At 49.6% G+C, this 27,713-nt stretch overlaps 1 protein-coding gene across 1 annotated transcript in view; it reads left to right on the forward strand.

Annotated features, from left to right (window-relative positions):
- Window positions 1-4,895: 4,895 nt before the first annotated feature.
- The window catches only part of arid1b (AT-rich interactive domain 1B), a 103,846-nt gene continuing 81,028 nt past the window's right edge, over window positions 4,896-27,713 (forward strand). The window contains 2 exon segments of the mRNA XM_072698973.1: window positions 4,896-6,596; window positions 22,381-22,578. Of these exon segments, the coding sequence (XP_072555074.1) occupies window positions 5,280-6,596; window positions 22,381-22,578 (1,515 nt within the window). The 5' untranslated portion in view covers window positions 4,896-5,279.

Here is a 27,713-nt window from a genome sequence, read left to right on the forward strand (position 1 = left end):
TGAAAGATCGAGGGGAGGCGATGACCAGGAAGCAGACCCTCAGCTGCTCCGAGCGCAGGCATGCACAGCAAACGACCGTTCTGGGTCGACTCGTGACGCCGGGCCGGGCCGGCTCAGAGGGCATGCACGGTGTGCTGCTCAGAATGAAAACCGTTTTAATTGCTCCTGTGGTGATAATGGTCAGCATCCAGGCGAAATCTGCCACTACATTTTATTAATTCTGGCAGTTCCTGTCTTTTGAAAAATGCAGTTAAAAAAAGACTACACATATATTAACATCATTTAATTCAAAAAAAGGTACTATTTAAAAATGACAGGCTGATTTTAGTGAACTACTATTCACATTCAGCATATTCACTTCTTTGCTTAGCTGACAGTTTCACCTGTGTATACAGCTGGGTATTTTACCAGAGGGATTGAAGTGAAGTACCCTGCCTGGGGGAACAAGTTCTAAGGCTCAGACTGACAACCAGGTTACGGTTCCACCTCCTAGGTAACCTCTGTGCTGCCTGCTACCTGCCATGCGATGCTGCCAGCTCAGCTCACTGCCACTTTGTCATTGCTGATGGCTGACACATCCTTATCCCTTAAGGCTCAACACCTGGACCGGCGCTGGCCATTAAGACAATGCGCTGCGTGTTTCGGGCCTCGGACTTCCAGTCGTGCTTCTTGTGGAACGCCCCGCGAAAGAGTTTCCTCTGAAGAGGAGGTCAGGATGACCCTCCGATTTTATCCATGTCTGTAAAACCCTCGCATTTCAAAGCCCATGTGTCCCTTAACCCGCTACTGCACTCCTATGAGATCCAGGCAGGAAACATACTCACGTCACTCACTGCACGTGCTCAGTCTGTGCGGCGTGGGGGTGCTACGTTTTAATGTTTCATTCTGCAGTTATCTCCACTGCATCATTGCCACATTCCACAGTCCCGCGGGGTCAGGACTATCCCTCAATTTGCAAATGCCCCCCCTATTGCACAGGATAGGCTCTGGGCTGCATGCAGCCCCACCCTCAGCGGCTCTCGGGGCCCCGAAATGGAAAGGGTACAGATCGATCCACCGTACCGAGACACGCCCACTGCTGCGAGTCCGCATCCCCGCCAGCGATGAGCCTGATCTGGAAAGGCATCGTTCGTGTTTTCAGCGACCAGTGGGGGTTGGGGGGGGGGGGGGCGGTGAGGCACGGTGCCGTGCAGGGGAACGGGTCTGCTTTCAGAGCATTTTTCAGCCTGACCCACTTTCTGTGCCTGGCCAGGCTTCAGCTGCCACTGCTGAGGGGGGATCCCAGCAGATTTCAAACCCCCCCCCCCCCCCCTCCCCACCAAAAAGACTGCAGCATCTCCTGACAGACAAGAACAGTGGCATCTTATCCCCTTGTGCATTCAGCGCCCCCACATACACACACGCGCACACGCATACACATGCACACCCATCCTCAGTCAGGCACATACCCCCCATCCGCAGTACAGTCCCCTTCTTTTCTCGCCCCTCCCCCCCGGTTCGTCTCTGAGCCGCTGTCTCAATCTCGCCTGCATCAGGCGGCTCGGAAAGTTATAAATTAAACATAAATGCAAATACGCCTCAACATTGTTCTTCCCTCCAGTTCAAACAGAGCCGAGCTTTTGGGGATTAAGTCAAGGACACTGAAGTTTATTGATGAGTGGCGTGGAAATGAGAGTCACTGGGTCACTGAGTCGCACGCAGAGAAGCACGTTCATTTGTCTGGGGCGCTGTGATGAGAGCGTTCAAGACCCAAGCTGGGACGTCCCCATTAGAGCAAAGCCCAGATTTGAGCTACGTGAACCATACCTCGGCAAGGCTGCCATTGTTAAGCATTTAACTGTAATCACTTGGGTATTGCTTCCATATGTATTCTGATGAGTCACAATTTAAAAAAAAAGAAAAGAATTTAGCTATAAATCAGAACCCTTGGCAAGGTGTTTCCCCGTCACAGAGTCCAACTTGTCTTTCAAGTCCATCTGCTGTTAGTACTATGCCGCTCAAATGAGGCACTTAAGGAGAACAATAATGACAAAACAGATATTTCGTTGGCTTTACTGCTGAGATAACGACCTGCGCTCTATCACGCAAGGCCACGTGCTCCTGGTTTCAATGAGGAATAATGGATATTATTCCTGGGCATCTTCACCTGCCTCACGTTTCCCTTTGAACACCAGGAAATCAAAGGATCGCCGTATCTCCCGTGCCTTTGGGGTAAGTCAGCTGGCTGACAGCGGACAGAGATCCGGTCGGCCATGCCGGCTTGGATTGCAGCCGTTGTTGTTGTATTTATGCCCGTCCGCCAGATTCGTCTACAGAGGAAGTATCTGTTGACTGTTATTTCTGTTTTGTTTTGTTTTTTTCTTCCAATGTCTCACATTCTCTGCATCTGAATGCCGCACATTTTCATCGCTCGCCAACTGTGCCATTCTTCCTGGGGCAGCTCAGAAGGCGAGGCATGTGCATGTGAATTATGTTTGAAATAAATATCAGATTTATCACTATATTTTTGGGAATGGTTTGTTATTCTGAATTTGTTCGACGGAGGCCCACAGGAGAATGAACCATGTTTATGTAAAATATTTCTGACACAAAGTACCTCTTCTGTGGCACCTGCTGAGAGGAGAGACCGACGACTTAGCGAGCGGCCGCTAAACTGGCTTTCCTCTGAGGGTTCCTGTTGCAGCGCAGGGGCCTTGGGCTCTGTTGTCTCTCCTCAGGCGCGTCAAGCAGATCCCAGATCTGAGAGGGAGGGGTGTGGGCACTCGCTTCCCTGTCAGTCACTGCACACAGCCTGGAATCCCTGGTCCACTTGGCAATGTAGGAGAATTACGAAAACAAAACACTTCAGCCCAGTCTCCAGTCATGAAAGATATGATTACAACAGATTTGCGGAACTTCTCGGATCAACAGAATTGGGCATATGGTGATTTCCAAAAGAAATATCTGAGTTGCACGTAATTCAAATTCTGTGGATTATTTTTGTGCAAACATAGTCTTCTGTAATTCATATATCTGTAAGTAAATATGAGCATTTTTATTTGCGATTGTACTCTGTACAAAACGTTATTTTTAAAATATTGTTTTGTCGCATACCAAAAGACAGCGCTAATATTTCACACAATATAAATTGTAATTTGCTGCATTTTGCCTGCAAGAGAACACCTATTTTTGTTCTGTGTAATTCATACTTTGTCCACCAGGGGTCCTTTTCCACCCCTCCTGATCTTAATGACAGCTGACAACCAAGAAGTGAAGAAATTTTCGCTCTCAGCATTTGTCAACTGCATTTCCATGAAGTTTCTTGACGTCTTTTCCTCATACTTTAGTTCAATCCCAATCCCTTATATTTTCTCACAACACATTTTCAATAAATAAACATCGAACGATGTCAATTTTAACTTCAGATATTTAACTTTCAATTCACAATCATACATTGCGCCTCCTGAAACTTTCGGTGACCTTGTTCTCTTCTTACGGATTTCTTTGGTATATCCACCTAATTGACTGATTGGCTGACAGTCGGCATGGTAGGAAATTATTCGTGTAAACTACAGATATAAAAAGACCTTTCAGATGTCAATAATTATAACATAGTATCGGTGTCAGTAATTCACACTTACGGCCTATCTCTGGTCGATTTTTATTGGTTGCCTCCTAGTGCTGATCAAATTTTACGTCAACTATGATTTGCAGATTATCTCTTCTGTGCAAAGAAATCTTAAAGCTGTTCAGATGGCGCTTTTGCACGCAATTGTAGCAAAATCCAGTATATCAGAATAATCCGACTGTGGGCTACATTTGTCGAATTCATTGGACTTCGTACGGTACTATAGGTTAAAAAATATATAAGAACAAAAGAAATGTTTTACTTCAGAATGACGTCACTAATGCGCTTTGCATCTTCCTTACAATATTTTTGTGGTTAACTTATTAAGTAAAATGGAAGTCGAAAATAAGCTCATTTTGGAGCCTGGCATGCATCTTACAAGCCAGCAGAGCAAACCAGGGAGGGGTAATATTAATTTGCCGGTTTTTTTCCCTGCAATGTGTCTCTTTAAGTGGGAGTTCTGAGCGCAAACAGAGGGGCGTGGGCGGAACGGCGAATAGGCAGCAAACGGAGAATGTGCCTTTAACTGGGAAAGCTGCTGATTAAAAAGGGGCCGCGGCGGACGTTCACTGTCATTCCGCTACCCTGTACCCGCTGGAAAAAAACAAGAAATGCCCACAGACAAATTCCTCTCGGCTGGAGAACTGTAGATTACTGAGGTTACTAGGTACTTATTTTGTGCAGCTAGCTATATATTAGGCGAATATCCTGTGATTGCGTGTGAATCTGTCTGACTCGCAGAGCAGCAGAAAACTGGACTGAGCCTCGAGGGAAAAACGAAATCCCGAAGTAGATTCCCGGACTACACTTTCAATGGAAGAATCGGATGATACCCATTTTACATACTAACCAAAATATTGCCCATGATTCATTAAAAGCCACTGACCACGAAAATATACACGCCGACATAAAATATTTTCTATATTCCTATTAACATTGATCGTGCTTTAAGCGTCTGCTGAATTAATTTATTCACAGACTTGTCGATGTGTGTCTCAAGAAAGCCCATCTGACACCGACCGGTACTAATGACATTGCAAGTACGAATGCAGAAAAGACGATCACTTTGCAAACGATTAATTTTAAAAATAAAAACTGCTACTCTCCGTGTCTGATTATAGGGTAGCATCTACCCGGACGTGCTGTCTGTGTCTAAGGATCACTCAGGTTAGGGCCACGTGGCTGGCCGAGACTCAAAATTATGATTCTCGCAACGTTGACTTTTAACGGGGCTCTACGTGCTACGGCTCCAGTACTGGCTGATCCGCGCCGATACTCCGGTCCGCGTTTTCCGTCAGCAGCGCAGGAGAAGCGGATAATAGCTTTTGGAGCTCCGTCTCTCGCATGCCATGCTCGGCCAGAGAGGCTCCGGGAGACATGCATTTACCAATATCCGGGTTAGAGAGGAAAGGGGGAAAAAAGTTTCATTTAAACCTGGAGTAAAACTTTCAATATGAAATCAAATTAACGCTATCACGGCCGTCGTTGTCGGCGAGGCTTTCCACCTCGGACTGCAGTCGGTAGCCTGTTTAATGGTTACGGCGGATCGGTTTATTATTTCTTTATAGGTGTTTTACTCGTTCTGTGTTTTTTCCCCGTCGTTCTCAGTTTTGTCGGCTTTCTGAGGTTAGCTGGTGGGCTTATGGTACTACCCTGAAATGTTGAAGCGATAATGGCCGCGCAAGTGGCATCGGCTCCGGCAACGACCAGTAATAAAAAACCAAATTTATCGAGTACTTTGAATCAAGATTTAAACTCCGGGAAGCCCGTAGGAGGAACGGCACAGGGATCCGGAGCCATGCTTGGAGCAGGAGATGGGACTCACGCTATGAATAATGTAGATCACCATCACCATAATGAACTGAACATGGCCAACGCGACTTGCGCCTCTTCTGCCGGCGGCAACTCCGATACCCGAGAGAAAGAGGATGGAAACAGCCCCTCATCCGCACCGTCCTCGAATCCGACCGCCGCTCCGGCCATGGAGACGGGTTTGATATCAAATCATAAACTGAAAATTGTCGGTGGCGGAGATCCTCCTCCTCCGTCTCACCATCACACGCCGCCGCAGCCGCCGCCGCAGCAGCAACAATTTAATCAATTTCAGCAGCAGCAGCACCAGCGTCAGATACAAAGTAACAACATCAACAACAACGGCGGCGGCAGCCTGGCGCCGGCTCAGGGGGACGCTGACAGTCGGCAACATGGTGGTAAGGACACCGTTTTGGGAAACCAGGTCGAGCAGCAGATGCTGAATAAAAGTGAGGAGGACCATCCGTTCAAAGCGGGGGACCAGATGGGCAGCAGGTACGAGCACGACAGCCTTGGAGCAACGAGCGGCAGCAACAGCATAAGCAATCCGCCCCAGAGTGCCAGGGGGAACGGCACTGCTTCGGAGTTTAATCATTATTACGGCAATGCTAGAGTAGGGCCCTGCTTTGATCAACATGGCGGACAACAAAGCCCCGGGTTGGGGATAATGCATTCGTCGGCCCCCAGCAGCATGGATCCGGCGCAAAACTCCCACGACGGCTACCACAACAACCAGTACAACCACTATGCCAGCTATAGAGCGGGCTACGGCGGCGGAGGCTATGGTATGATGAGCTCCTCCAGACAGGGCAACAACATGCTGATGGGCCCGGGTAGCGGCGCTGCTGCCGCTGCCGGCCACGGTAAGGCTTCCATGGCCCCTGCTTCTGGCAGCAACGTCGGGGGCTTCCAGAGGTTCCCCGGGCAGAATCAGCACCCCTCCGGCGCCACCCCGACTCTCAACCAGCTCTTGACGTCCCCCAGTCCCATGATGCGCGGCTATGGCAGCGGCTATCAGGACTACGGCAGCCCAACGGCGCAGCAGCAGTCGGGCATGGGGCTGAGCAAAGACATGGGCTCCCAGTACGGGTCCACAGCGCACGGCTGGGGGGGACAACAAAGAAATCACCCCGCCATGAGTCCGGGAAGCAGCGGGCAAGGCATCAGCAGACCCCAAGTGAGTAACTCCGGCACAAGTTGGCGGTTATTAAAATGTATTTTCAGCGACCGGATAGGCGAAGGTAGTTAGCGGGGAAGCTAGCTCCGCTGAAGGTCCCTGTCCGAGCGTGTGTCCGCGGACCGGACCAAACTTCTCTGGAGTTTGGGTTAAATGATGATTTTGGTTGAAAATAAGGCCCAGCTAGTTTTATTTTTAAGTTACGTTGCCTTTTTTTTTCTTTGAGTGTCGTTTCTGTCGAAGGTGAAGTTGCTAACTACGGGACTTCGAGTTCTGCTCAAGGTGACTTGCAGAGTGGAAAAGGAGAAGCCCGACATGTCGCGTAATTGTGCCAATATGTCACCAGTTTTGCTAGTTCAGGCCGATTTGGACTCATCTGCCTTCGTGTCCCTTATTAATGTTCGTCCTTTTAGCTGTGGAACATTCTCGCATCTCGACTGCAGTGAACTACAGCTGCGGCGGTAAAACGCGACGTAATGAATATTCATCGCGTCTCGTTTCTACCTTTTCCTTTTAAAATGTTTATTTGTTGGAAATTAACCGAACGGTGCTCGTTTGTACTTTTAAAAACGTGTATGAAAAGTGTTTTTCAGAACGGCTGGAGGCTCGCTTTAGTGTCGACGTGATTGTGGACACGTTTTGGCCGGGGCGTGTGGTTAATTCATCACTTATGTACGCTGGGTAGATCCGAAATATTTTAATAGATCTTGTCTTCTGACAAGTATCGGACACTGAGGGTACGTGCTACCGATAGCCGGTACCTTGACGGCTAGGTGAGACTGGGGAGCTGGAGCGCTGCGCGCCGAAGGCGTGCCGGCTTTGGCCCCCGGCTGCCTAAGCTGGGAAAGTGACTCGATCCCCTTCGCGAGGGTTTGGAATTTGAATTGTGGAGGTAAAAGCGGCCGTAACCGTCTCCAGACAGCTGCCTCCTAGTTGACATGTTACCCGCCACCTGATTGGCTCTCCTTCTCCCCGCCGGGCGACTTAACTCGGCGGACGTAAATAGATGCTGCTCTGCCCCGCGCTTGTCCGCGAGCTCGGAGGGTGAGATTGATCTCGCGCTTGATTGATTGGCGCTCGCGTGCCCCGTGCACTAGTGGCTTTTTGTCTAGGCATCTTTTTTATTATTATTTTGGAGCAGTCCCCCAAAACATTGCATGAATATATCAGGCTCTAGAGCTGTTCCTGAAACGTTATTATTATTAACCTGAATATGTATTATTAATGTAAGTTTTTACAATTAAGGCAGTGTCGGTATAATAATGATGATTTAAAAAAAAAAAAAAAAAACTAGCAGTATTTGACTAACAAACTGTCTGATCGACCGCAGTGATTGCTCTGTGTGTATGTGCAGGGGGGCACTAATTATGTAGTAATTTAACCAACGTAGGGTCTCCACAGAAATAATTTTGGATTGATTGCAGCTGTTTAACCCGACTCATGTTGCTTCCAACAGTGCTAATATTAAAAAAAAAATAAAAATGTTTTCTTTAATTTGTTTTTAAATTTCCTCTGAGTTGGCACTCAAAATATAAACATAGCTACTGGGTCGGTGCTGGTTTATTGTTATTTTTCATTAATAAAGACAAATGGCTTTGGTTTGTTTTCACTGATGAATACAGTGCAATGAAAGTGTTTTGCTGAAGGAAACGTACTATGAAAGCTATGTTATTGCCAACAAGCTGTCTCTTTGCATCAAGGACTGAAATGAGACTTTGTAACAGTTGTGTGGTTTGAGTATATGGATGAATGTGTCAGGTCTCCCATTTAAAACCTGCCAGTTTGTGTCGTCTTTTTGATTATTGATTATAGAGTTTGAGGTTAACTCGTTTTTAAGGCATTGAACATATTAGCTTTTGGTATTTGTGGTTTGATTAACTTGCAGTTAATTTTACAATAATATTTTCTCTCTTGTAAGATGTGCAGACTTGATCCATGTAATGGTCCTGGATTTAGAAGTATATCCATTTTGGATATTGGTTGTCTGTTTTTGGAGGGGAAATGTATTAAAAAATAGTGTAAGTGTCAGCTGACTTATTTTCAGTCCAAACTTGATAAGCCATTTTTATATGCACAGTCTTAATTTGTTTGATTCAGATAATTCAGACTAGTTAGAAAGATGAGTGAATTTATTTTATTGGTGTCAGAGTAATTCTGGAGATGCACTGAAGATCCTCGATGGAAATTAATTTAGGTGTGTGTGTGAACAGAGGACGGTCATGTGAGCAGTCTATCATTTCCCACGCCATTCCTTAACTTTATCTCCCTGTAGACAGTAAATGCAAATAACAGGCCTTGCTTAGAAAAGTTACTATCATGGTTTACTGCAGACTGCTGTTTGTAGAAAAAATAGCATGCTCAGCTGTAATAATAGCTGAAAATCAAAATTTTTAATGTCAAAACATTGATGTCATCTACTGCGTTACACATGCAGTGTGGTAAGCGACATTGACCTTGGGTGGAACGAGTGAAGGGGAGTTGTGTGGTGTTTACCATTCATGAAAAGCAGTTAACAATTCCAGGCCATCATATGAGACACTCAATATTTTATCATCTACTTTATCTTGATCTACAGTATCTACCTGGATTAACTTCATCAGTCTTTGTCTTAAGGAGAAACCCCTTTCTGCTGAAATGTTTGGTTATTCGCGGAACTGGTGAGTGAATTTTATTGCCTCACCAACCAGTTACAACCAGCTAATATATAGTTCTTGGTGGTCTAAGATCTGTGTAAATATTCCGTTGACTTGCAGTTGGATGGCTTCAGTGAAGTCTCTCTCTCTATTCCAACGTGGAGAAAATGTGCCGCTGCTAGGTCTGCTCCCTAGTGTCAAAATAGTAGCCTCCACGCCGTTTGGTTCTGGTGGGCTGTTTGCAAAGACGTTGAGTGCTACAAACGTAATTTTAGCACTTAGGGTCAGAGGGAGGGTGACGCCTTACAATACCGATCAGTATCATTTAAATGTTTGTCACCTGATCCCTTTGAGTGATGATCCCGGCCGGTTAAGTTTCATTTACACCTGCTGCGTTGGTTAGTAGCAACCCGGTGAATTAAAAAAGAGAACGCTCCATTGTTATTGACGAATGTGGCCGGGCATCTTCCTCACCATCCGGGATGAAATGCTTCGCATGGGAGTGTAATTGGCAGCTGGGTTATCCCCGGATTGCCCGTGGTTTTGTTAAAATGTCAATTAATCCAAATTTGCCATAAAAATGGACCAGTCGGGTTTGTGCGCCAGACATGTAATTAGCTTATTAATACGCTAATGGAGTGTTTTTCTTCTGTGATGTATAAAGAACAATTGGAGTCAAAGGTTACAACACGGATTGCTGGTTTGCAGTTGATAAAGCAGATTTTTTAAATGAGTGTGCGCATGTGTTTATGAAATGCAGACCCCCAAAGCAAAAGGTCTGCTTTTTTCTTTAATTTGGCATAAGGCTGTTGGAGAATGGCTGTGATGATTTAGGTCGGCTCGACATGGAGGAGGTGCTGTTTATATCCAACCTGATTGTTGTTGTGTTCATCCTTCTCAAAAGTAGTCAGTAATTTAGGTGCCTCTACAGATTGATAAATGGTTAATTTCAAGAAACTCTGTTTTTTTTTCATTGCATTCATTGCGTACTCCTTTGGTTTTAAACAGGTCCATATCATTTGAGCAGATGTTTGCTCTTTGGCCGTAATGATTGTTGGTGGTTGTGCTTCGTCCGTTGGTGCTCCCCGTGTGTTCTTTGCATTCTCTGTGGTTCCCAGAAGCTCTGCAGCACCCTGCTTTAGGCACAGTTTTGTTCGCCCAACCAAGGTGCCATAAGTCTGCTGGCAGGGGGATTAATGTCGAATGTGAGGTTGTGTGATTTCTCCTTAAAATAAAATGTCTTAAATGGGCAAAGTCTCACACATTGGGCCCGGATGCCCGGCTTACTGACACAGTGCCTGATCCTTCAGTTGTATGACTCAGCAGTGCTCATTACAAAGAGCCAGAGAACCGTTTGTGTTCCTTAGCAGGATGCCGGGAAGGGATGGGAATAAAGGGTTGTTTGAATGCAGCCCAAGCCGAAGCGCGTGCCTTTTTGGGAAGATTCGCTCAGCTGTGTCCTACAGCGTGCTGTAAAACCCTCGCTTTGTTTATAGCTGGGCTATTGATCTTGATATCTCTCTCTGTCTACCCCCCCCCCCCCCCACGCCTCTACCTTTCCCTCCCCTTATTGCCTCAGGCTATCTTATTTCTCCTTGGCGATCGTGCTTATTGGGCAGCCAGCCAGCGGGGTAAGCCCTTGGGTGGCCTTGCCTCTTTGACAGCAGAGACGTGACCTTCACATATGTAAATTAGCCATGTGTGGGCCTTTGAATGGAAGCATGGGCTCTGTGGGTGGGGGGTGAGGGGAGGGGCGGGAGCAGGCAGGGATTCCCCTCTACATCCCTAGTCTAGTTCTCTGGATGTCCCTGAGTGGTTCCCTTTCTTGGGGTTGAATGCAGGATTTAAGATCAGTCATTGATCATTATTTTTCAATTTTCTGTTCAATAGGTAAATGCAGCTATTTTATATTTGTTAAAATAAGTTTTGGTGTAGCCCGTGTGGATCATCTACTACTGTCACTTCAAGCTTAGCAAATGGCTCCTTTTGCTGGCGTCAAATAAAATCACTGACCAGCTTTTCCATATGCAAGTCCGGTCGCGGTGGGTGACCTTTAAGGCCGTGCAGCCTGCTGGCTGTTTGCAGCACTGGTCATACCCGCCCGCTGCTGTCAGTCGGCCTGTACACTTTGTGCCCCTTCGTGAACATTCCCTCCCACCCCCCGCTGGACACAGTAACATCAGCCCCGTGTCAGGGGGTGTCCCGATCACCGCTCCCCAGCTTGCGTTACCATAATCAATAGACGGGCCAGTACAGACATATTCTGCCTTGCGGTGACAATCACGCATCTGTAGCCATTGTGGCTTTTGGTACGATAACCTCCTCGCCGTTAAAACTGTCAGAATGGCTTTTAAAATTTCATTAGAGGTGCAGTTAATAGTTTAACGTGTTGTTACTGGCTTTAGCAATGAAACTGCTACATTTTGAAGTGAATCCTCTTAAAAATGACCTCTTCGGTGCAAGAAGGCACATAATATGTAGTAATACTGAATTTGAGCATTGAGTGGTGGTCAGATGTGGGCACTAAGCTCTTTGGGGGGGGGTTGGTAGGGCTGGTCAGCGTGGGGTAACTGGATGTTTCGCTGGGTCACATTACGACAGTTATGCATGTCAAACATTCAGCAGCTCTTCTCTTGTGCACATGGTGCTATAAAGACTATATCGACACAGGGGCCGGTCGTGTGCTTCTCCCGAGTTTGTGTGTGTGTGTGTGTGTGTGTGTGAGAGAAGGTGCTTTCACACCCATGGAACTTTTATCTGGAACCAGGGACTTTTGTCATGTTCATGCTCAGAGGAACTACATTTTTCCTAGTACTTACTACAGACTAGGTACTTTTTTGTTCTAAAATTAATTACTGGGGAGGTTCTTACAGCAATAGCTTGCTGATTGGTTGACCATAAGCAGTGGCGCTAACTCAGAAGTCACGTGGCAGTGCAGAAAAAGAGACGGAGCAAAAATTGAGCAGATGGAATTATTCTTGTCCCCCAATTACATTTAATGCATCAATACATTTTTTGCTCACGTCTCCATATTTCGGCATCGGAAAATTCTACCACTAATCAATATACTTCTGTCTAATTACCAGTGCCTGCGTGGAAACTTTAACCAGCACTTATTAGCGGGATAATCCTATCTTTTTTTTTTTCTCTGTGAAAAACAAAAGATCAGTCTGTTGGCCGGATTTAATAAGAATTATGAACATGTTTGATCGTGATCAATCCCCCCCCTCCCAGTAAGTAAACAATTTGTCTTCCATTGTTTTGGCATGACGTGGTTTTGTATGAAAACTATGAAATAATATAAAGCTACGAACTTTTTGCATCACCTATGCTCATTTAGCATAAATGTCCCAGTTCCTGTTGTGTGATGTCAGAGTGATGCTACCGTAGCTCCAGGTTGAGAAGCCCAGGGACTTTTAACCAGGAACCAGGTTCTGGAACTCTGGTGTTAAAACACCTGGGGAAAGAGTGTGTGAGGGGTGATGGAAGATCTTTGCAAGGAATATCTGCACCCATCCCCCCCCCCCCCCCCCCATAACTCGCAGGGGAATTGGGCTGGTGGCGTCTGTCATGCTGAGAGAGAGGAACGATGCACTGCTTCACAGGTCAGACCCGCGCCGGGGACTTGATGGCCGTTACCGAGAACCGCGACTGTTGTGCACAGAGTGGCTCTGGCCTTCAGCAGGGTGAGCTGTCCTTAAATGGCGGAAAAGGCAGAGCAAGTAATGCAGAATAATCCAGAAAGGACGCGGCACGCCAGGGACGAAGGCCGTGCTCTTATTTCAGCGTTGGTGATACCGACGTGGTCCGTTCTTCACGGAGCCTGCCGCGAGCGAGTGGCCTTGTTTGTGCCGCGCCGTTATCGCGCGGCCGCTTCTGCCCGCACCTCCTCCCTGCCGCTTCTCCCTAAGCGCTTTTGCATATTAGCTCAGGCAAAACCATGGTCCTCGCGCCTCAGAGGCCATTAGGCGTAACAGCCTGCCCCCACCTCATTTCCTGAGTGTTATGATCCCCCCCCCCTAGCTTTACGACCCCTCGCCTTTCGGATATTTAAATAAAACCGAGGACGGGTGCGGGACTCGGCAGTGCGGGTCATTTTTTTTTTTTGTCTTTTTTTCCCTTTTGGGTATTCGGCTTCTCTCGCCCTCCATCAGAGCGGTAAGGGTGGGTTTCTTGCTCGCGTCCCGCCGCCCTGCCATCCGTCAGCGTCTCTCCCAAGCCGGCCAGGAAGGGCCCAAATGGCTCATAAAGGGAGAGGAACACAAATATCAGAAAAAAGAGCAGAGGTACAGCTTGGCCCCAGTGTGAGCCACTAACATCAGCTGTGTACCGAGGAGTATCGAGGCGAGGATTAGCAGCAGAAAAACAAAAGCGACATGGAGGTGGGGGCGGGGGGAGCAGAGTCCCTGTGCGTTTTTCTCAAGAGCGTGTGACAAGGTCTTCGGCGAGAGCTATGGTGGGAGGCCCATTACTGTCAGGCTAATCTCGAAATAATTAATTGTGAAGTCGACGGTTTTAAAGAGTATTGTAATTGAATCCTAAATTAGGCCTGGGAAAGAGGACACGTCCTGTTTCGCTATTAGCTCGCTCCCGTTCCGGCACGGCGGAAGCTCGGCTGCCGGGGGCTGGGGGGGGCGCATATTAAGCAGGCGTCCGTCTGATTTATCTTGCGCGGCCTGTGTTTGTGTTTTAGATTTCCCTTCCTTTGAGTGTGAGCGGCGCGGCCGTGCATCACAGCCCTTTAGTTGTTTGTTAAAGGGCCGATTCTGTCAATATTGTGCTTTTGTTCTGCTGCCTTGTTAATGAGTCGTTTCAGGAGTTAACCTGCAGCTTGTCATCTTGCCACCTCATTCTCATTTGTGTGTATTTGTTCTCTGTCCACGTTCTTTGGTTAAAGTAGGCTTTTGAAGGTTCTGTTTGGAAATTGTTGCAGCTCAGGTGCGTCGTTCCATCCGGCTGCAAAGGCCCACAGTACAAGCTGATGTAGCGCTCACTCCCTCTCTCGCCCCCTGGAGTGTGTCATAGGGAGTGGACGGCTATAACGGGGAGCCTATCGCAGTATGCTTGAATTGGTGACACCCCCCCCCTCCACCCCCCCGCCCCACCCGCTCTCCCTATGGTTTTGATTATAAAGGCTTTTGGAAAATAAGACAGAACATTTCTTATTTTCATTTAAATGTCGTCTAGAGTAAGCAGCTATGGGCAGTGATGTCAGTGTTTGCTTGAGGGCAGGCTGTTTGTGCTCTGTGCTTTGGTATCTGCTGGCTGTCATTGGCTGATCGCACCACACACACACACACACACACACACACACACACACACACACACACACACACACACACACACGCGCAGTTCGTGCTTACCTATGCCGCAGGTACCCTAAGAAGGTTACCGTGGCGTGACCTGCTGAAGTGCGTCGGGAAGCACCCGTGCTTCCGCCTGTCGCCTTCCGCTTGCCGCATGGAACCCGGGTGCAGAGCCTGGCCACGTGGCCGCGATTCTGGCACCAGCGCACCTCGGGTGAGACTCACTGACCCAGTTCAGTGTGAGCCCAGACCCGCACTGCGCTAATTTAGGTTAATTGTGCCGGTATTAAGGCAGCTTGGTCTGTCACGTGTGCCAGCTGCCGTTAGCACTGGCCTCCGTCCCCTGTCTGTGACATCACCGTGCTGTCATGGCAACGTCACAGCAGAGCCGTTTTTGCTATAATTAAGTAGATTCCTAATTTAACTTGCATTTTTCATGCCTGTATTTGCAGTTTAGAGAATAATAAAATGAAGAAAGATTATCCCAAAGAACAAACACATCTTAGAGCCCCTGAAAGCAGAGAAATGGAGGAGTGTGTTATGATGAACGAGAGATCTGCCGCTTATATATAAGCCTATTACACTGCTGCACTGTCATGATGTATACGGGACTAGAGACTCTACTATGATCCTGGGTGGGGGGTTATGGGTTTGTTCTCTGTAGGGCTGGGCGATATGGACAAAAAAACATCTGAATATATTTTGGCTGGTGATTATACAATATATATCTAAGTGGGGAAGAAAATCAGTTGTAAATCAAAGCAATACAAGTTGTCACAAAAACTAACAAAGGTTGAAGTCCATGACAAATTAATTTATAATTAACAGGCCTACAGTATCTGAAAGTGCTTTCAGTAACATATTGCAGTTAGGCTACAGGTTAAGAACAGATCAAAATATTTTAATGCAAACAGAACTGGCATATTCTGCAAATGCATTTGAAATTGTATGAAACACAAATAAAAATGTTAGAAAATAGGACAATGACCTGTTACATGCTCTCCATTGTTTTAACAAACAAGTTAATCTGTAGCCTATAACAAGTGCATTTATTTTTTTTCTTAAAGTATTGTTTTCAACTGTGCAAACGGCAGCTTGTAAAGTATCTTTTACTGAGGTGGTCTTATCTAAGCCTGAATATTTTGGTAACTACTTACCTGCCATCCGCTATTTCCTAGGTTGAAGTTTTGATGTGATAACTTGCAATAATTGCAGTAGCACTTTAAAAAGAATATCATGCTTTGTTAGCGGGCCACTGAAATGTAATCACTAATTACAGCTGCTCTTTTCATACCGAGGTTCAGCGACACATGGACCACAATTGATCTAACTCATTAATAATAGCCAACCAATAAAATAATATATTTTACTTATTTATTTTTAGTCATCTACAAGTATCTGTGCACTAATTCCATAAGCTACCTGCTCGATGGGGTTAGCCCCATCACAGTGCGGGTTGGGGGCGGGGTTAGCCCCATCACAGTGCGGGTTGGGGGCGGGGTTAGCCCCATCACAGTGCGGGTTGGGGGCGGGGTTAGCCCCATCACAGTGCGAGTGCGTGTGGGTTGGGGGCGGGGTTAGCCCCATCACAGTGCGAGTGCGTGTAGGTTAGGGGCGGGGGTTAGCCCCATCACAGTGCGTGTTGGGGGCGGGGTTAGCCCCATCACAGTGCGGGTTGGGGGCGGGGTTAGCCCCATCACAGTGCGAGTGCGTGTGGGTTGGGGGCGGTGTTAGCCCCATCACAGTGCGGGTTGGGGGCGGGGTTAGCCCCATCACAGTGCGAGTGCGTGTGGGTTGGGGGCGGTGTTAGCCCCATCACAGTGCGGGTTGGGGGCGGGGTTAGCCCCATCACAGTGCGAGTGCGTGCGGGTTGGGGACGGGGTTAGCCCCATCACAGTGCGGGTTGGGGGCGGGGTTAGCCCCATCACAGTGCGGGTTGGGGGCGGGGTTAGCCCCATCACAGTGCGGGTTGGGGGCGGGGTTAGCCCCATCACAGTGCGGGTTGGGGGCGGGGGTTAGCCCCATCACAGTGCGGGTTGGGGGCGGGGTTAGCCCCATCACAGTGCGAGTGCGTGTGGGTTGGGGGCGGTGTTAGCCCCATCACAGTGCGGGTTGGGGGCGGGGTTAGCCCCATCACAGTGTGGGTGGGGGGTGGGGTTTAACCCCTTTATGGCATTCGTGCACTCGGATGGGAGCAGAGATGCTAGCAAACACTGGAGAAGAAAAAAGGCTTTCCGCAAGATTGAAATGGAAATTTATTTACAATCTTTAGCTTCATTTAACTTGATATAAACAATACCGACTCAATCCATATCACACACTGTTTACATCCCTGTATGTTTTAAAATCTCAGTAAACTGGGGGGCAAAAGCTGCTGATTTTTCCTCCGGGTTGAGCAGGCCGAGGAGCCTATTATGTTGTCACTCATAATGTGGAGAGCTGACCCTAAGGACTCCCCCACCCACACCCACCGCCTGCGTCCCCCCCCCCTCTGCCGGTTATAGCTGCTACCTGCCAGGGCTCCCCAGTGATGAGGCACCGACCACCAATCGGCATGAACCAAATAAAATCCCCACCCCACAAAAAAATCCTCGTAACATATCTCCCTGAGGAAAAATGGGTGGTCAATACAAGTCTGATAATGAAATCAGTCCCATTAAAATAGTTTCGGGTGACTTTTAATAAGTGTGTGATGTTGAAGGACAGCAGGTCTTTGCGTTCACATTGGGGTATTAGGGTGATAGGCCGGTTATTCTCGCCTGTCACCCTGCGCCGGACACGGTGCCGCTGTGCTTGCATTGCATCACGGCGTTGGCTGATGGATGGCGCGGGCCTTTTTAAGCCCAGAGGAGCAGTTAGTGTTAATTCTTTGTTCCTTTTATTAATGGGTGTAAACATTTTACCCCCCCCCCCCCCACTGGCACTCTCTCTGAATTCATTACAGAAAACAGACATTGATAATTTATAAATACACTTAGTAATACGGCTTCATTTGGACGTGGCCAGCGCGTGCCGACTTGCTATTACTGCGGTAATTTCCAGGAATGGGTAAAATTGAATGCATATTTAATCTGTGTTTACACTGGTGTTTCTGTGAAGCAGTGAAATGGTGCAAATTTTCTTTAACAGACACTCCCCCATGCCAGGGAGTTATTGTGTTTCTAAGTCTAAGTATTCTTCACGCAACTGGGCATTGAGGTGTGTGTGTGTGTGTGTGTGTGTGTGTGTGTCTGGGGGGGGGGGGTTGGAATGGCTTTGCTTCACTCTGCCTTGGCCCTCCCGTGACTCTGACTTGTTGCCGTGTGCCGGTTACCATGCGGGCTCTCGCCGTGTATTCTTGATGCGGTCGCCGTGGCTACCCTGTAACGGCAGATGCGGATGGAATCTGCAGAGGCCGGGGTCTTCGAGTGGCGTGCCGCGCTGCCTTTGTGCCCATTTGTCCTCCCCTCCTGGGGTGTAAATCTAACACGGCGGCCCAGCTATCATCAGCCAGCATTCAGACTGACACTCTGTCCACCGCTTCAAGGACTGAAAGCTCCGGGAGCAATAACCCTCCCCCCGGCGTAACGGCTTTCATGCACAAGGGCTCCATGGAGGTGCTTAAAAAAATTAAATGACAACAAAAACATTAATAATTTAAAGAATCGCTGATATTCCTTACATGCAGACTCAAAAACTAAGAGGGTCGTTGCTTCTCTTTGATTATGGGCCTGTACTGGTTTCACTGGACTCCCTGGGGGTATCTGGTGGTTCTGGGAGTTAAAACAGTTTTTATGTTGGAAGTTCAGACTGGCTTTTAATAATGTTTGTTTGTCTGATGAGAATGCAGTCCGTAACCCATCTGCAGCGGTCACGCGAGCACGGTTCTGTACGCATCACGCCTTTTTATTATCCTTTTTGTGATTTATCCTGCGTGTTGCGCTGGCCTGTAAGCAGAAACGCCTGCTGCCTCATTCCTGTTGTTGACATCGATATTGTCTCCGCATCAGTGAAATGAGTTTTGCTGACCTGAGTCAGCAAGAGCGGCAAAATTTTGCGGGCGTAGTGGTGCAGCGCCTGGTGGAGAGAGACGTCGGCGTATCGGCACCCAAACGCCTCCGCGCTCTCCCGTTCCGGCCGCTCGGTGCGTGTGCATGTGCGGAGGCTCTAATTCCCTCCAGATTGAACGTTAGACGGGGCCTGGTTATCATCAGAGATGAAAGGGAGCTGGCCGCTGTAACGTCTGAGAGAGGGCGCCGTGTGGCAGCGACTGGGCCGGGCGAGGTGACGGATAGGCACGTACGCACGTGACAGTCAGCCGGCTGGCCTTCTGGCTGACTCAGAGCTTTGGTGGCGGGCTGCCCGACATAGCTGGGAAGCCGCATACCGCCCAATCTGCCGGCCGTCCAGAGCGCGCGGCCTGTTTGTTCAGGTGTGATGTCATTTTCCGTAGCAGACAGAAGCTGCATCGGAGCATGGCGACCGCGTGCGGAAATGGCGGGATTAACTGTCGTGATGGGATTGTAGCCGAGCTCGATCGAGGGTGGCTGGGTGGGCTCCTCAGAATCCGGGCCGAACCGGGCCTGGCGTTTGCCTCTGGGATCGTAGGGTTCTGCTGTATTCATGGGAATGAATTTGAGGGATGCATTGACACGGCGAGCCTCTATCGACACGCTGGTCATGTCTGATTCCTGATGGATTTGCCACTCTTTCCACATGCGGTACGCTGTCGGTCTCCACCCTGGGAAGGGGTGGGGGCTTCTGTTGCAGTGGGTGTGTAGTAATCCGGGGAATCCGGAAGAGTTAGGGATGCAGTTTGATGTTTCTGATACTTTACAGCCGAATCCTGTTCTTGAGTTTACCTGGTGTCCCTAACCCAGTGACCTCTGTGGTGACAGAGGCCACTGATCTCGCTCTGGTCTACAGCTGGGGACACGCGCACGCACTCACACACACTCTCTCTCTTACAGTCACGTTCTGGCATAAAGGGTTCTGAATAGATCCTGCGGTTCCCCCTCCACGCCGGCCCCTGGTGTACCGCGGAGTCTCCATTGTATTATGAAATGCAGGATTTTTTATAATGAGCAGTGACCATTTGTCAACCGTTTATCAGCCCAGAGGGGTGTCACGGTATCACGTTAAAATATTTCTGCTCCTTTTTTCACGCTTTACATGAAAGAATATCGTTCGTCCTGCACCTTCTGTGAATCTAACGCTCCTGTACCATGCGATAAAGCGTGAAACTGCTTTCTGCGGAATGGCTGGCGGTGAAGCCGGCTCAGAGAAGCGGCGCAGAGGAGCGGCCTAAATGGCATGGAGCCGCAGATAACTCCTTTGTCCACGACGGCGCGCTCTCCCCGCACGAGGGGCAAGGACTGCTTTGGTGGGGTGGGGAGTTAAAAGGCCGCTGTCAATAGGCGCAAGATCGGCGGCCCAGAGTGTCCAGGCTTTTAGTCACGAGGGGTCGCACCGTCTCGCACGCTGCCTGGACATGAGGGGCCAGTGAAGGGACCCGCAACCTGTCACTGCAGAGCACTGGCTACCTGGGCGCACAGTCTGCAGGGGAGCTGGGTTATCAGGGTGCGGATGGGAGGGGGGGGCTGGGTTTCATTGTTTTCTCACAGGAATATTATTATTAGGGGTCCAAGCACCAGTGGGGGCTGGATCCTTATTATAATTTTATTATATTATATAATTCTTTATACCATTGTCTTAGCAGCTTCCTCAAACCAGCAGCCGAACTTAAGACGTCACATGACATGCATGCTCGCCCTCCATGAGAGTCCCAGGTCACGGTAATAAAGTCGCCAACCCCCCCATAGGTTTGTAGGCGGTTGGCTTATCGGCATGCGTGGCGTGTGTCCCCCCCCCCCCCCCCCCCCGACACCCTGCATTTCTGAGGAGCTGTTTTGTATCATCTTGACAGTGAACTTCACAGTCCACATCCACATCGTGACCCTGGGCAATGACCTCCTCCTCCCCACCCCCCCCCCACCCCCCATTCCCACACACCTCTGCTGACCGTAACGTGAACATGACCGCTGTGGTCAGGAGATCGCCGCACGCTGACGTCGGAGCCTCGTCCATCTGTTCGCTCGTTTTAAGTGCTGCGCTAGCTGCCGGCCTCTCGTTAGGCCTGGGGGTGGGGAGGGGTTAGGGGGGGGCTTCTGTCCCCTTTTCCTTTTTCCGGCTCCCAGTGATCTTCAGCGATTGTGTGGCCTTGGCAGAGGCTCTGGGAGAGCCGCCTAAATTATAGATCAGCCTATTACAAATTCTTAGTCATTTTTCTCCCGTGTGCCTTTTTGGGCTGTGGCACACATTGCGGGTGGCACGCTGCCCTGTTTTTTATTTTTTATAATTCATGACTGTGACGTTTAATTCATGAGTGCTCCAATTAATGGCACTAGGGCGGGGCACCGTGCCAGCGTGACCCCTGACCCCTGAACTATCCAGGCTCGGTGAGCGTGGGCTCCGCTTCCTCTCTGCTTTAGATGGATCCACGCAGCCTCTCTCTCGGAGGCGTGCTCCAGCAAGATGGCTGCCCCGGTTATCCATGTCACCTCGGCCGGGAGAGGATGAGGCCGTTCCTTCCCACGTGTCCCTAGATCGTTGGACAGGCAGAGGACGCGGATGTGGGTGGGGGCGGGGGGCGGGGGGCAGGTCTCCTGGTAGCAGTGGTGTCGGCATGAGCGCCAGGTAGCGCTTAAGTAATGCCGGGCTTGGATCGGTGCCGGGCCTGGCTCCCACAGGCTGGGCCTGGCTGACTGAGGTTCAGTAACAGATTTTGGCAGGGGGGCTCGGGGGGGGGGGGGGGGGGGTGAGTGCGATGATGATGATGATAATAATTATCCTGAATTCCAGAGCTGCGGCGTCAGCGGGAGCAGATCCTCGTCTGGATCTCCTCCAAGGTACCGAGGGGTGAAGCCAAAACATCTGTCTCCCCCCCCCCCACTCCTCCAGACCCCACATGACTGCCTAGTGAAGGCGGGACCAGCTGGAGGCCTGGCCAATTAGGCAAGGAACCAGCGGGTGATGGGCAGTTTGGGAGTCAGACTGGTTTAATATCTTGTGTGTAAACATTAGGGTCATGTGATGCTTTGTACTCATTTTAGTCCCGCCTTTCTACTGTGGCACCACACACACACACACACACACACACACACACACACACACACACACACACACACCATCTCTACAGGTGGCCCTTAAAACCTGCTGATCCATAGACTGTCAGGCACACCTGAGCCCAGCTCAGTCCCAGGTGGTGTTTGGGGGGGTGGGGGGGGGGGCGTTTGTCTTGGAGTCGGCTGCTGGAAGACGAACCCCCCCCGCCCCGGGGCTTTTCAATCCCGGCATTTCCATGACTTTAACAGCCCACCCCATCCAGTGAGACGTAAAGGTTTGTGTCCCTGTGCCGCCCGTCTCCTGCGATCACTTTTATCTTCCTTAATATTTCCCGGCGTTAAAATGGAAAGTGCAGCCTGTCACGTGGCACCTGGGAACTGCCGTGCCCCTCGCCAGGACCAGGATCTCCATCAGGGGGTCAGTGGGGGGGGGGAGGGGGGGGGTTGATATGGAGGCGTATCTCTCAGGCAGATTAAATAAATTGTGGGGTATTTCTGGGATGAGAGAATGTTGCGGCAAATACCGTGCGGTCGTGCCGGTGCAGTCCGCTCAGGTGTGTTGTTCGTTTACGGTATTCGTTTGCCAAGCCGCGGTCCCAGCGCATGTTTCTCCTGCCGCGCTGCCCCCCTTTTTTTTTCCCACGTCTTATAAGCGGCGTCGACACGCGGCTTGAGGCGCCCGCTTGCTTAGACTTCTCCTTTAAAATCTTTTTTGTTTGTTTCCCCTTCCTATTTCCATCAGGTGGCTTCCATGGACTTCATGGCGATGAAGCGCTCACAGCTCTACGGGATGGGCGGCAACCCCTATTCGCAGCAGCAGCAGCAGGGCGGGGCCTATCCCAGCCAATCATACGGAACACCTGGCCCACACCGCTACCCAATGGGAATGCAGGGGCGGGGCCAGGTGGGCATGGTTGGCATGCAGTACCCCCAGCAGCAGGTATGTATGCCCCCTTTGCCTTGGGCGCCCCATCGCGCCGTGTCACCTTGGCGACAGGGTCGTCTGGCTCCTGGTATTCTGCAGCTGGCCATCGTGAGGGTTTTCGGATTCGCCGTGGCTTGTGGATGTTGAAATTAATGACTTCGCTGAAGGGGAGAGTTGCTCCTCTCAGGATGCTCGAGCCCTTCCTTGAAGTGCTGCGTGTTTGATTTTTTTTTTTAGAGCAGCCGGAATAAAGGTTTATACATCTGCCTCGGCGTCTGAAAGTGTCAGTTGAGCGCGTCGACATGCTGTGTGCGGATCTCCACCGGAACTCGCACTTTCTGATGTTTCATGTTTCATTAGAGATGGGATTTGAGGTGCTTTCGGCAGTAAATATTTATCCGGTGGAATCACCGTGCTCCGCGTGCCTCGCGGTTTGGAATCATAACAAATCAGCGACGAGCCCCTCTTGGGGGTTTTTGTTCATCACTGTTATGTCTGAAGCGGACTGAGGGCGGAGTCCTCTTCAGGTTCTGTCTGCTATTGGGTCGGTGTGAGGGAATTGCTTTTGGCCCTTCTGCCACATTCGCCGCCACCACTGCTGGCCCAATCGGAACTCGCCATTCCCGGTGTGAAACGTCCTTATGCCGTTTCTCTATTTTTAGGCCAAGGGCTGTTTGTTTGAGCTTGGTGTGTCTCCCAAGAGACTCTGGCAAGGCAAGGCCGCTGACATTACGGGGGCACATGGGGGGGGGGGGCAGTTTGGTGAGAGGGCTGGCAAAAAAAAACCAAATGTGAGTAACGTCTGCGGTGGCAGCTAGCGGAGTTGTTAGGAGCTGAGGCTGTGAGATTAAAACTGCCATTTCAAGTTCCGGCAAGTGCTGGCCAATGGGATGTAGCTGAAATCGCTCTAGTGAAGTATCTGGCTGCGTGGTAAGGGAGGAAAACCTCGGCTGAAACGATCCACTGTTTACCATCTGAACAAGTACAGCCTTCCATGAGATACATGGAAGCTAGGGGGTCACAGCACCAGGTCAGCCAGCATGCAGCGCCCCTGCAGTGGGGGGGTAAAAAAACCATGCTTAAGGGCTCACATACATTTGACGATTCTGCCAAGGCTCGAACCAGCAACCTTCTGATCACAGGCATGGAGGCTTAGCCCACTGAGCCACATAACCGCCCTCTGTAAACCGGCAGCAGACAATGCTTCGATAACACAAGCTTAATGCAGCCTGTCTATGCCCCGCCCTCTCCTTATGATTGGCAGCTCCTTCTCTGCATTATGATGTCATAATGTACCTTTTTGATCCCTGCCATTAATACGAGCCTCTCGTTTACATGGTTCCGCTTGGTTAAAGTGAAACCTGGGTTTTCCTGGGCGGGTCCATGTGGGCACTTTCTGGGGACCCCGGGCCGGCCGTGACGTCAGCGCTTATTGGGGAGATTAGAGAGAAATGGCTGAAACCACTGGAAAACGGTCACGGATTCCGCAGTCACCAAACGGCTGCCGTAAAAAATTAAAGAAATTAGTTGTTCTTCCCGTATGCGGCCATGGGAGATAATTATAACCTTCGAAGTTATCTGCCACTGACATTAAAGCGAAAGCACGGCCGCCATAATTGTGAGCTAACTAAAAGTAATAAGTTCATAATAAGAACGATGGCATATGTACTGTGGTTTGACGTGCTTGGATATGATGCGCTACATAATGAGGCGGACAAATGGAAATGAGTCGATTTACTCGTCGCTCCCTTGGAGACGGAGCAAGAGAAAGTAAGGGCCCTAAATGCTAATCCTGCCCATTATCTTCCAGAGGATGTTTGGGAATGCGCAGGGTGGAAGTGTGACGTTGTGGGTGTCCGCTGACCGATCCCGCCCCCTCACCCCATCAACCAATCGGCATCATCTGCCACGTGTCTGTGATCGAGGCATATGAGCACGGCAGGGATGCAGGCCTGCATCCTGCTCCCCCAGACCTGCACACAGGAAATGACCTCGACCATTAGCCCTCATTTATTTCTGGGGAAGACGAGGAAATGGAAAATTCAGATTCCGCAGCATGGAATCCATAGCTCGGTTCTGCCTTGGTTTTTAATTTAAAAAGGTCCTAGTTTTTAGTTAAGGGTCGGGGACCTCGCTTTAACAAGGACATGTACGTGCGGTGAGGGTTTGTTTGCCGGGTGGGGGGCAACTAGGCGGGACGTGACCTCCGGACGGGGTCGGCCTGTCTGTCGTTAAGTTACACCGCCTGCGGCGAATCCGTTTCTCCAGAAGGGACCCCCTGCCAGCGGGTTCTCAGCTTCCATCACCTGGATAAATGTCCTACCGGCATGTCTCTCTCTCTCGCCCGGCAGCTGACGAGAACGAATAGAATGAAAGAAGCGAATGGACCAGATGACAGGATTTTGGTTGTATCCCTTCCCCCCTCCCCCGTGCCCCCTCCGGCCCCAAAGTGTAACGAACTTGAAAGTAAAAGTCTGCCAATTCCACCGTAATTTCCTGTGATGTCAAAGTTGGCAGACGGAGAGGGGGAGAATTTGAGGGAGCCATTAGCGTGTGATGTGCGGAAGGGAGAGTGATTGCCTGCGAAATGAAAGGGGGGAGACGTGTCAACAAGGCGTGAGAAGCCATTACCGGCCCGCTTGCCGTCCCCGGCGCTTACTTAAGTTAATAGAAAGTAGTCATTAAATGTGGCAGCGAAGCCACGGACCCGGGTCCTGCTGCTACTGGGTTGCAGCCCCTTCCAGCTCTGACCAACTGGTTATATTGTCTGAATTGGAGGATTTTTTTTTGTTCATGAATTGCTGCAGAGTAACAAGTCGCATTGCATTTTATTTGTTTAGTGACGTTACACAGACCCTGGAGCCCGTCGGGGTTAAGGGCCTTGCTGAGGGGACCTAGCAGTAAAATCAGGATTTGAACCAGTGACCTTCTGATGAGGCACAGTGTCCTGAAATGTCTGGTTTGTGTTTCTGACTGTAGCCTGAGACCCGATTCACATTTTTCATGCTGTAGCTCGCTTGTGCGCGGTGAAAAAGCAGGCAGGTGTGCGTCGATTCAGCAAAGGCTGGGCAAGTGTCAGCGTGTGCGTATCAGACCAGTTCTTCCTGTTCTATTGGGAAAACTGGTCCAGTTGCGGAAGTGGAACCCGCCACCGCCTGACTCCTTTTGTCAAATAAACCCAACAAGGTGTTATTCTGAGGGCTGGTTTGGGGGCACGAAGCCCCTCCCCGCGGACCGAAGACGAGCCATGATAGGCTTTCCTGAAAAGGAGTTTCAAGTTTAGTCACACAATCAAACGCTGTACTGCTGTGTAGTGAACTGCTCTCCCACCTGCTACCTGGATTGTGCTGAAGGACGTGTGCAATGGAAAGGAAAACAAAATAGTATGAAAAGATAACTAAATAAAACCAGCAATCAAGATACAATGACTGCGATGTAGACGATGGGGGATAGCGGTGTACAGCAGCAGTAGGGATTCTCTGTGCAACTGCGGTGTTATAAAGATTGTGTTTGATTAAAATTCTTCTTAATGCAACTGAAATGGACGGAGCTGGACTTCTCAGTATGTGCAATGCTTAGTGTGTCTAGGTATGAAATGCTGCCCAAAACCAACTGGAAACCATTTTTTGACGTTTATTAAGCAGGTGCCACTATCTAATGTAAGGGACAGTTGAGAAGGCGGAGCTGACGAGTCCCTGGAGCTCAGGGGCCCAATGGTGACATCACTCTGCCAAATTCAGGATTTGATCTGGTGATCTTCTGAAGTTGCCATCCGGATTTTACGGGGTGGGGGTGGGGCGCTAACATTAAGTCGTGCTATCTGGCCGTTAGCATTTTCTGGCCTGCTCAGCTCCGGCATGTGCCGGTATTCTTGAAGGAAGTGGGCCATACGCTTTTAATTTCCTCACCATCCCTTTAAAGCGGGCATGTGTCAGAGTCCGGGCTGCAGATTGATTTATATATTTTTGTGGTTTCGGAGCCTGCCGTCACTTCCCGTGCAGCCGGGCCCACTGTGGGCGAATAAGCACGCGTGAACCGGAAATTTCTGCCCGTGGACGAGGGGTGCAGGGCGAAAAGAGCGGCATGAAAAATGGAAAACCTTTTTGCGAGCGATTAGCGATGGGCAATTCTCAGAAGGTGATTTCCAGTCAGTAAATTACCGGCTGATTCGGCACGCCAATCTGGGCTGAGCCGCTTTGTCTTGCATCAGTAATGTGCCTCTGACTTTCCTCCCGGGCTTTTTGATGAATCCAGCTCTCTCCAGCGTAATGAGAGGCTCAGCAAGCTAATCCCTGCGGTAAGGGCACAGCCGCTGTCACCGGAGCCAGGTTGCCCTCAATGCCCCTGCAACCCCCCCCCACAGACATACACAGACATGCACCGAAAACATGCCCCCACAACGCAGAACATTTCCATGAAATGCCCAGCCACTAGCGCCGCCCTTGTGGCCGGAGGTTCTCACATCACCTTTGTACATTTCTGTGAACGGGATGTGGTTAGGGTCAGAGCCAGGGCCCGCAGGCGTTCTCCGGTTCTGGATGTCCTGCCATTTCCATTGTGGCAGAAGAGCACAGGTCACCACATCCCGTTCTCCGCTAACGCACTTAGAAAGGACTGCGGTATCCGTTTATACGGTGTCGGGCATGTTTTCTTTGATTGCTTACCTGTTACACGAGTTTCTGCTACAGCGGAACTCATCCGTTCTTGTAAAATCCTGCATTATACAAAATCGTACAATACAAAGGATGGGGCTTGTGGAAATCTTTTCAAAAGAAATCACAGTATTTCTTCAGCACTGCAAAAACCATCCGAGACTCCAGGTAACTGAAGTTGATCGTAAGATCTCAAAATGAAAAAATACTACAGTAACACTCAGTAAGAGCGGCACGACAGGCCTGTAGACGCCTGGCGGCTGTATCGACTCTTGGCTGATTTCTGTCGGAATCTGACCTGCATCGTGGCTTTGGAATCGACGCAGCTGTATTGCAGACGCTTAGACAGGATTTCCAATTCCAGATGGTTCTTCATTACACCCTTGGATATTAGCACTTCCAAAACAAAGCATGTGGCCTAAATGACCTAATTGTGTATCAAGTGTCGAGGGTGAAATCCCAAATAAGCCATCATGAGGCCCACGCTATAAAGACATC

This window comes from Paramormyrops kingsleyae, chromosome 14, assembly GCF_048594095.1.
Source record: "Paramormyrops kingsleyae isolate MSU_618 chromosome 14, PKINGS_0.4, whole genome shotgun sequence".
Lineage (NCBI taxonomy): Eukaryota > Metazoa > Chordata > Actinopteri > Osteoglossiformes > Mormyridae > Paramormyrops > Paramormyrops kingsleyae.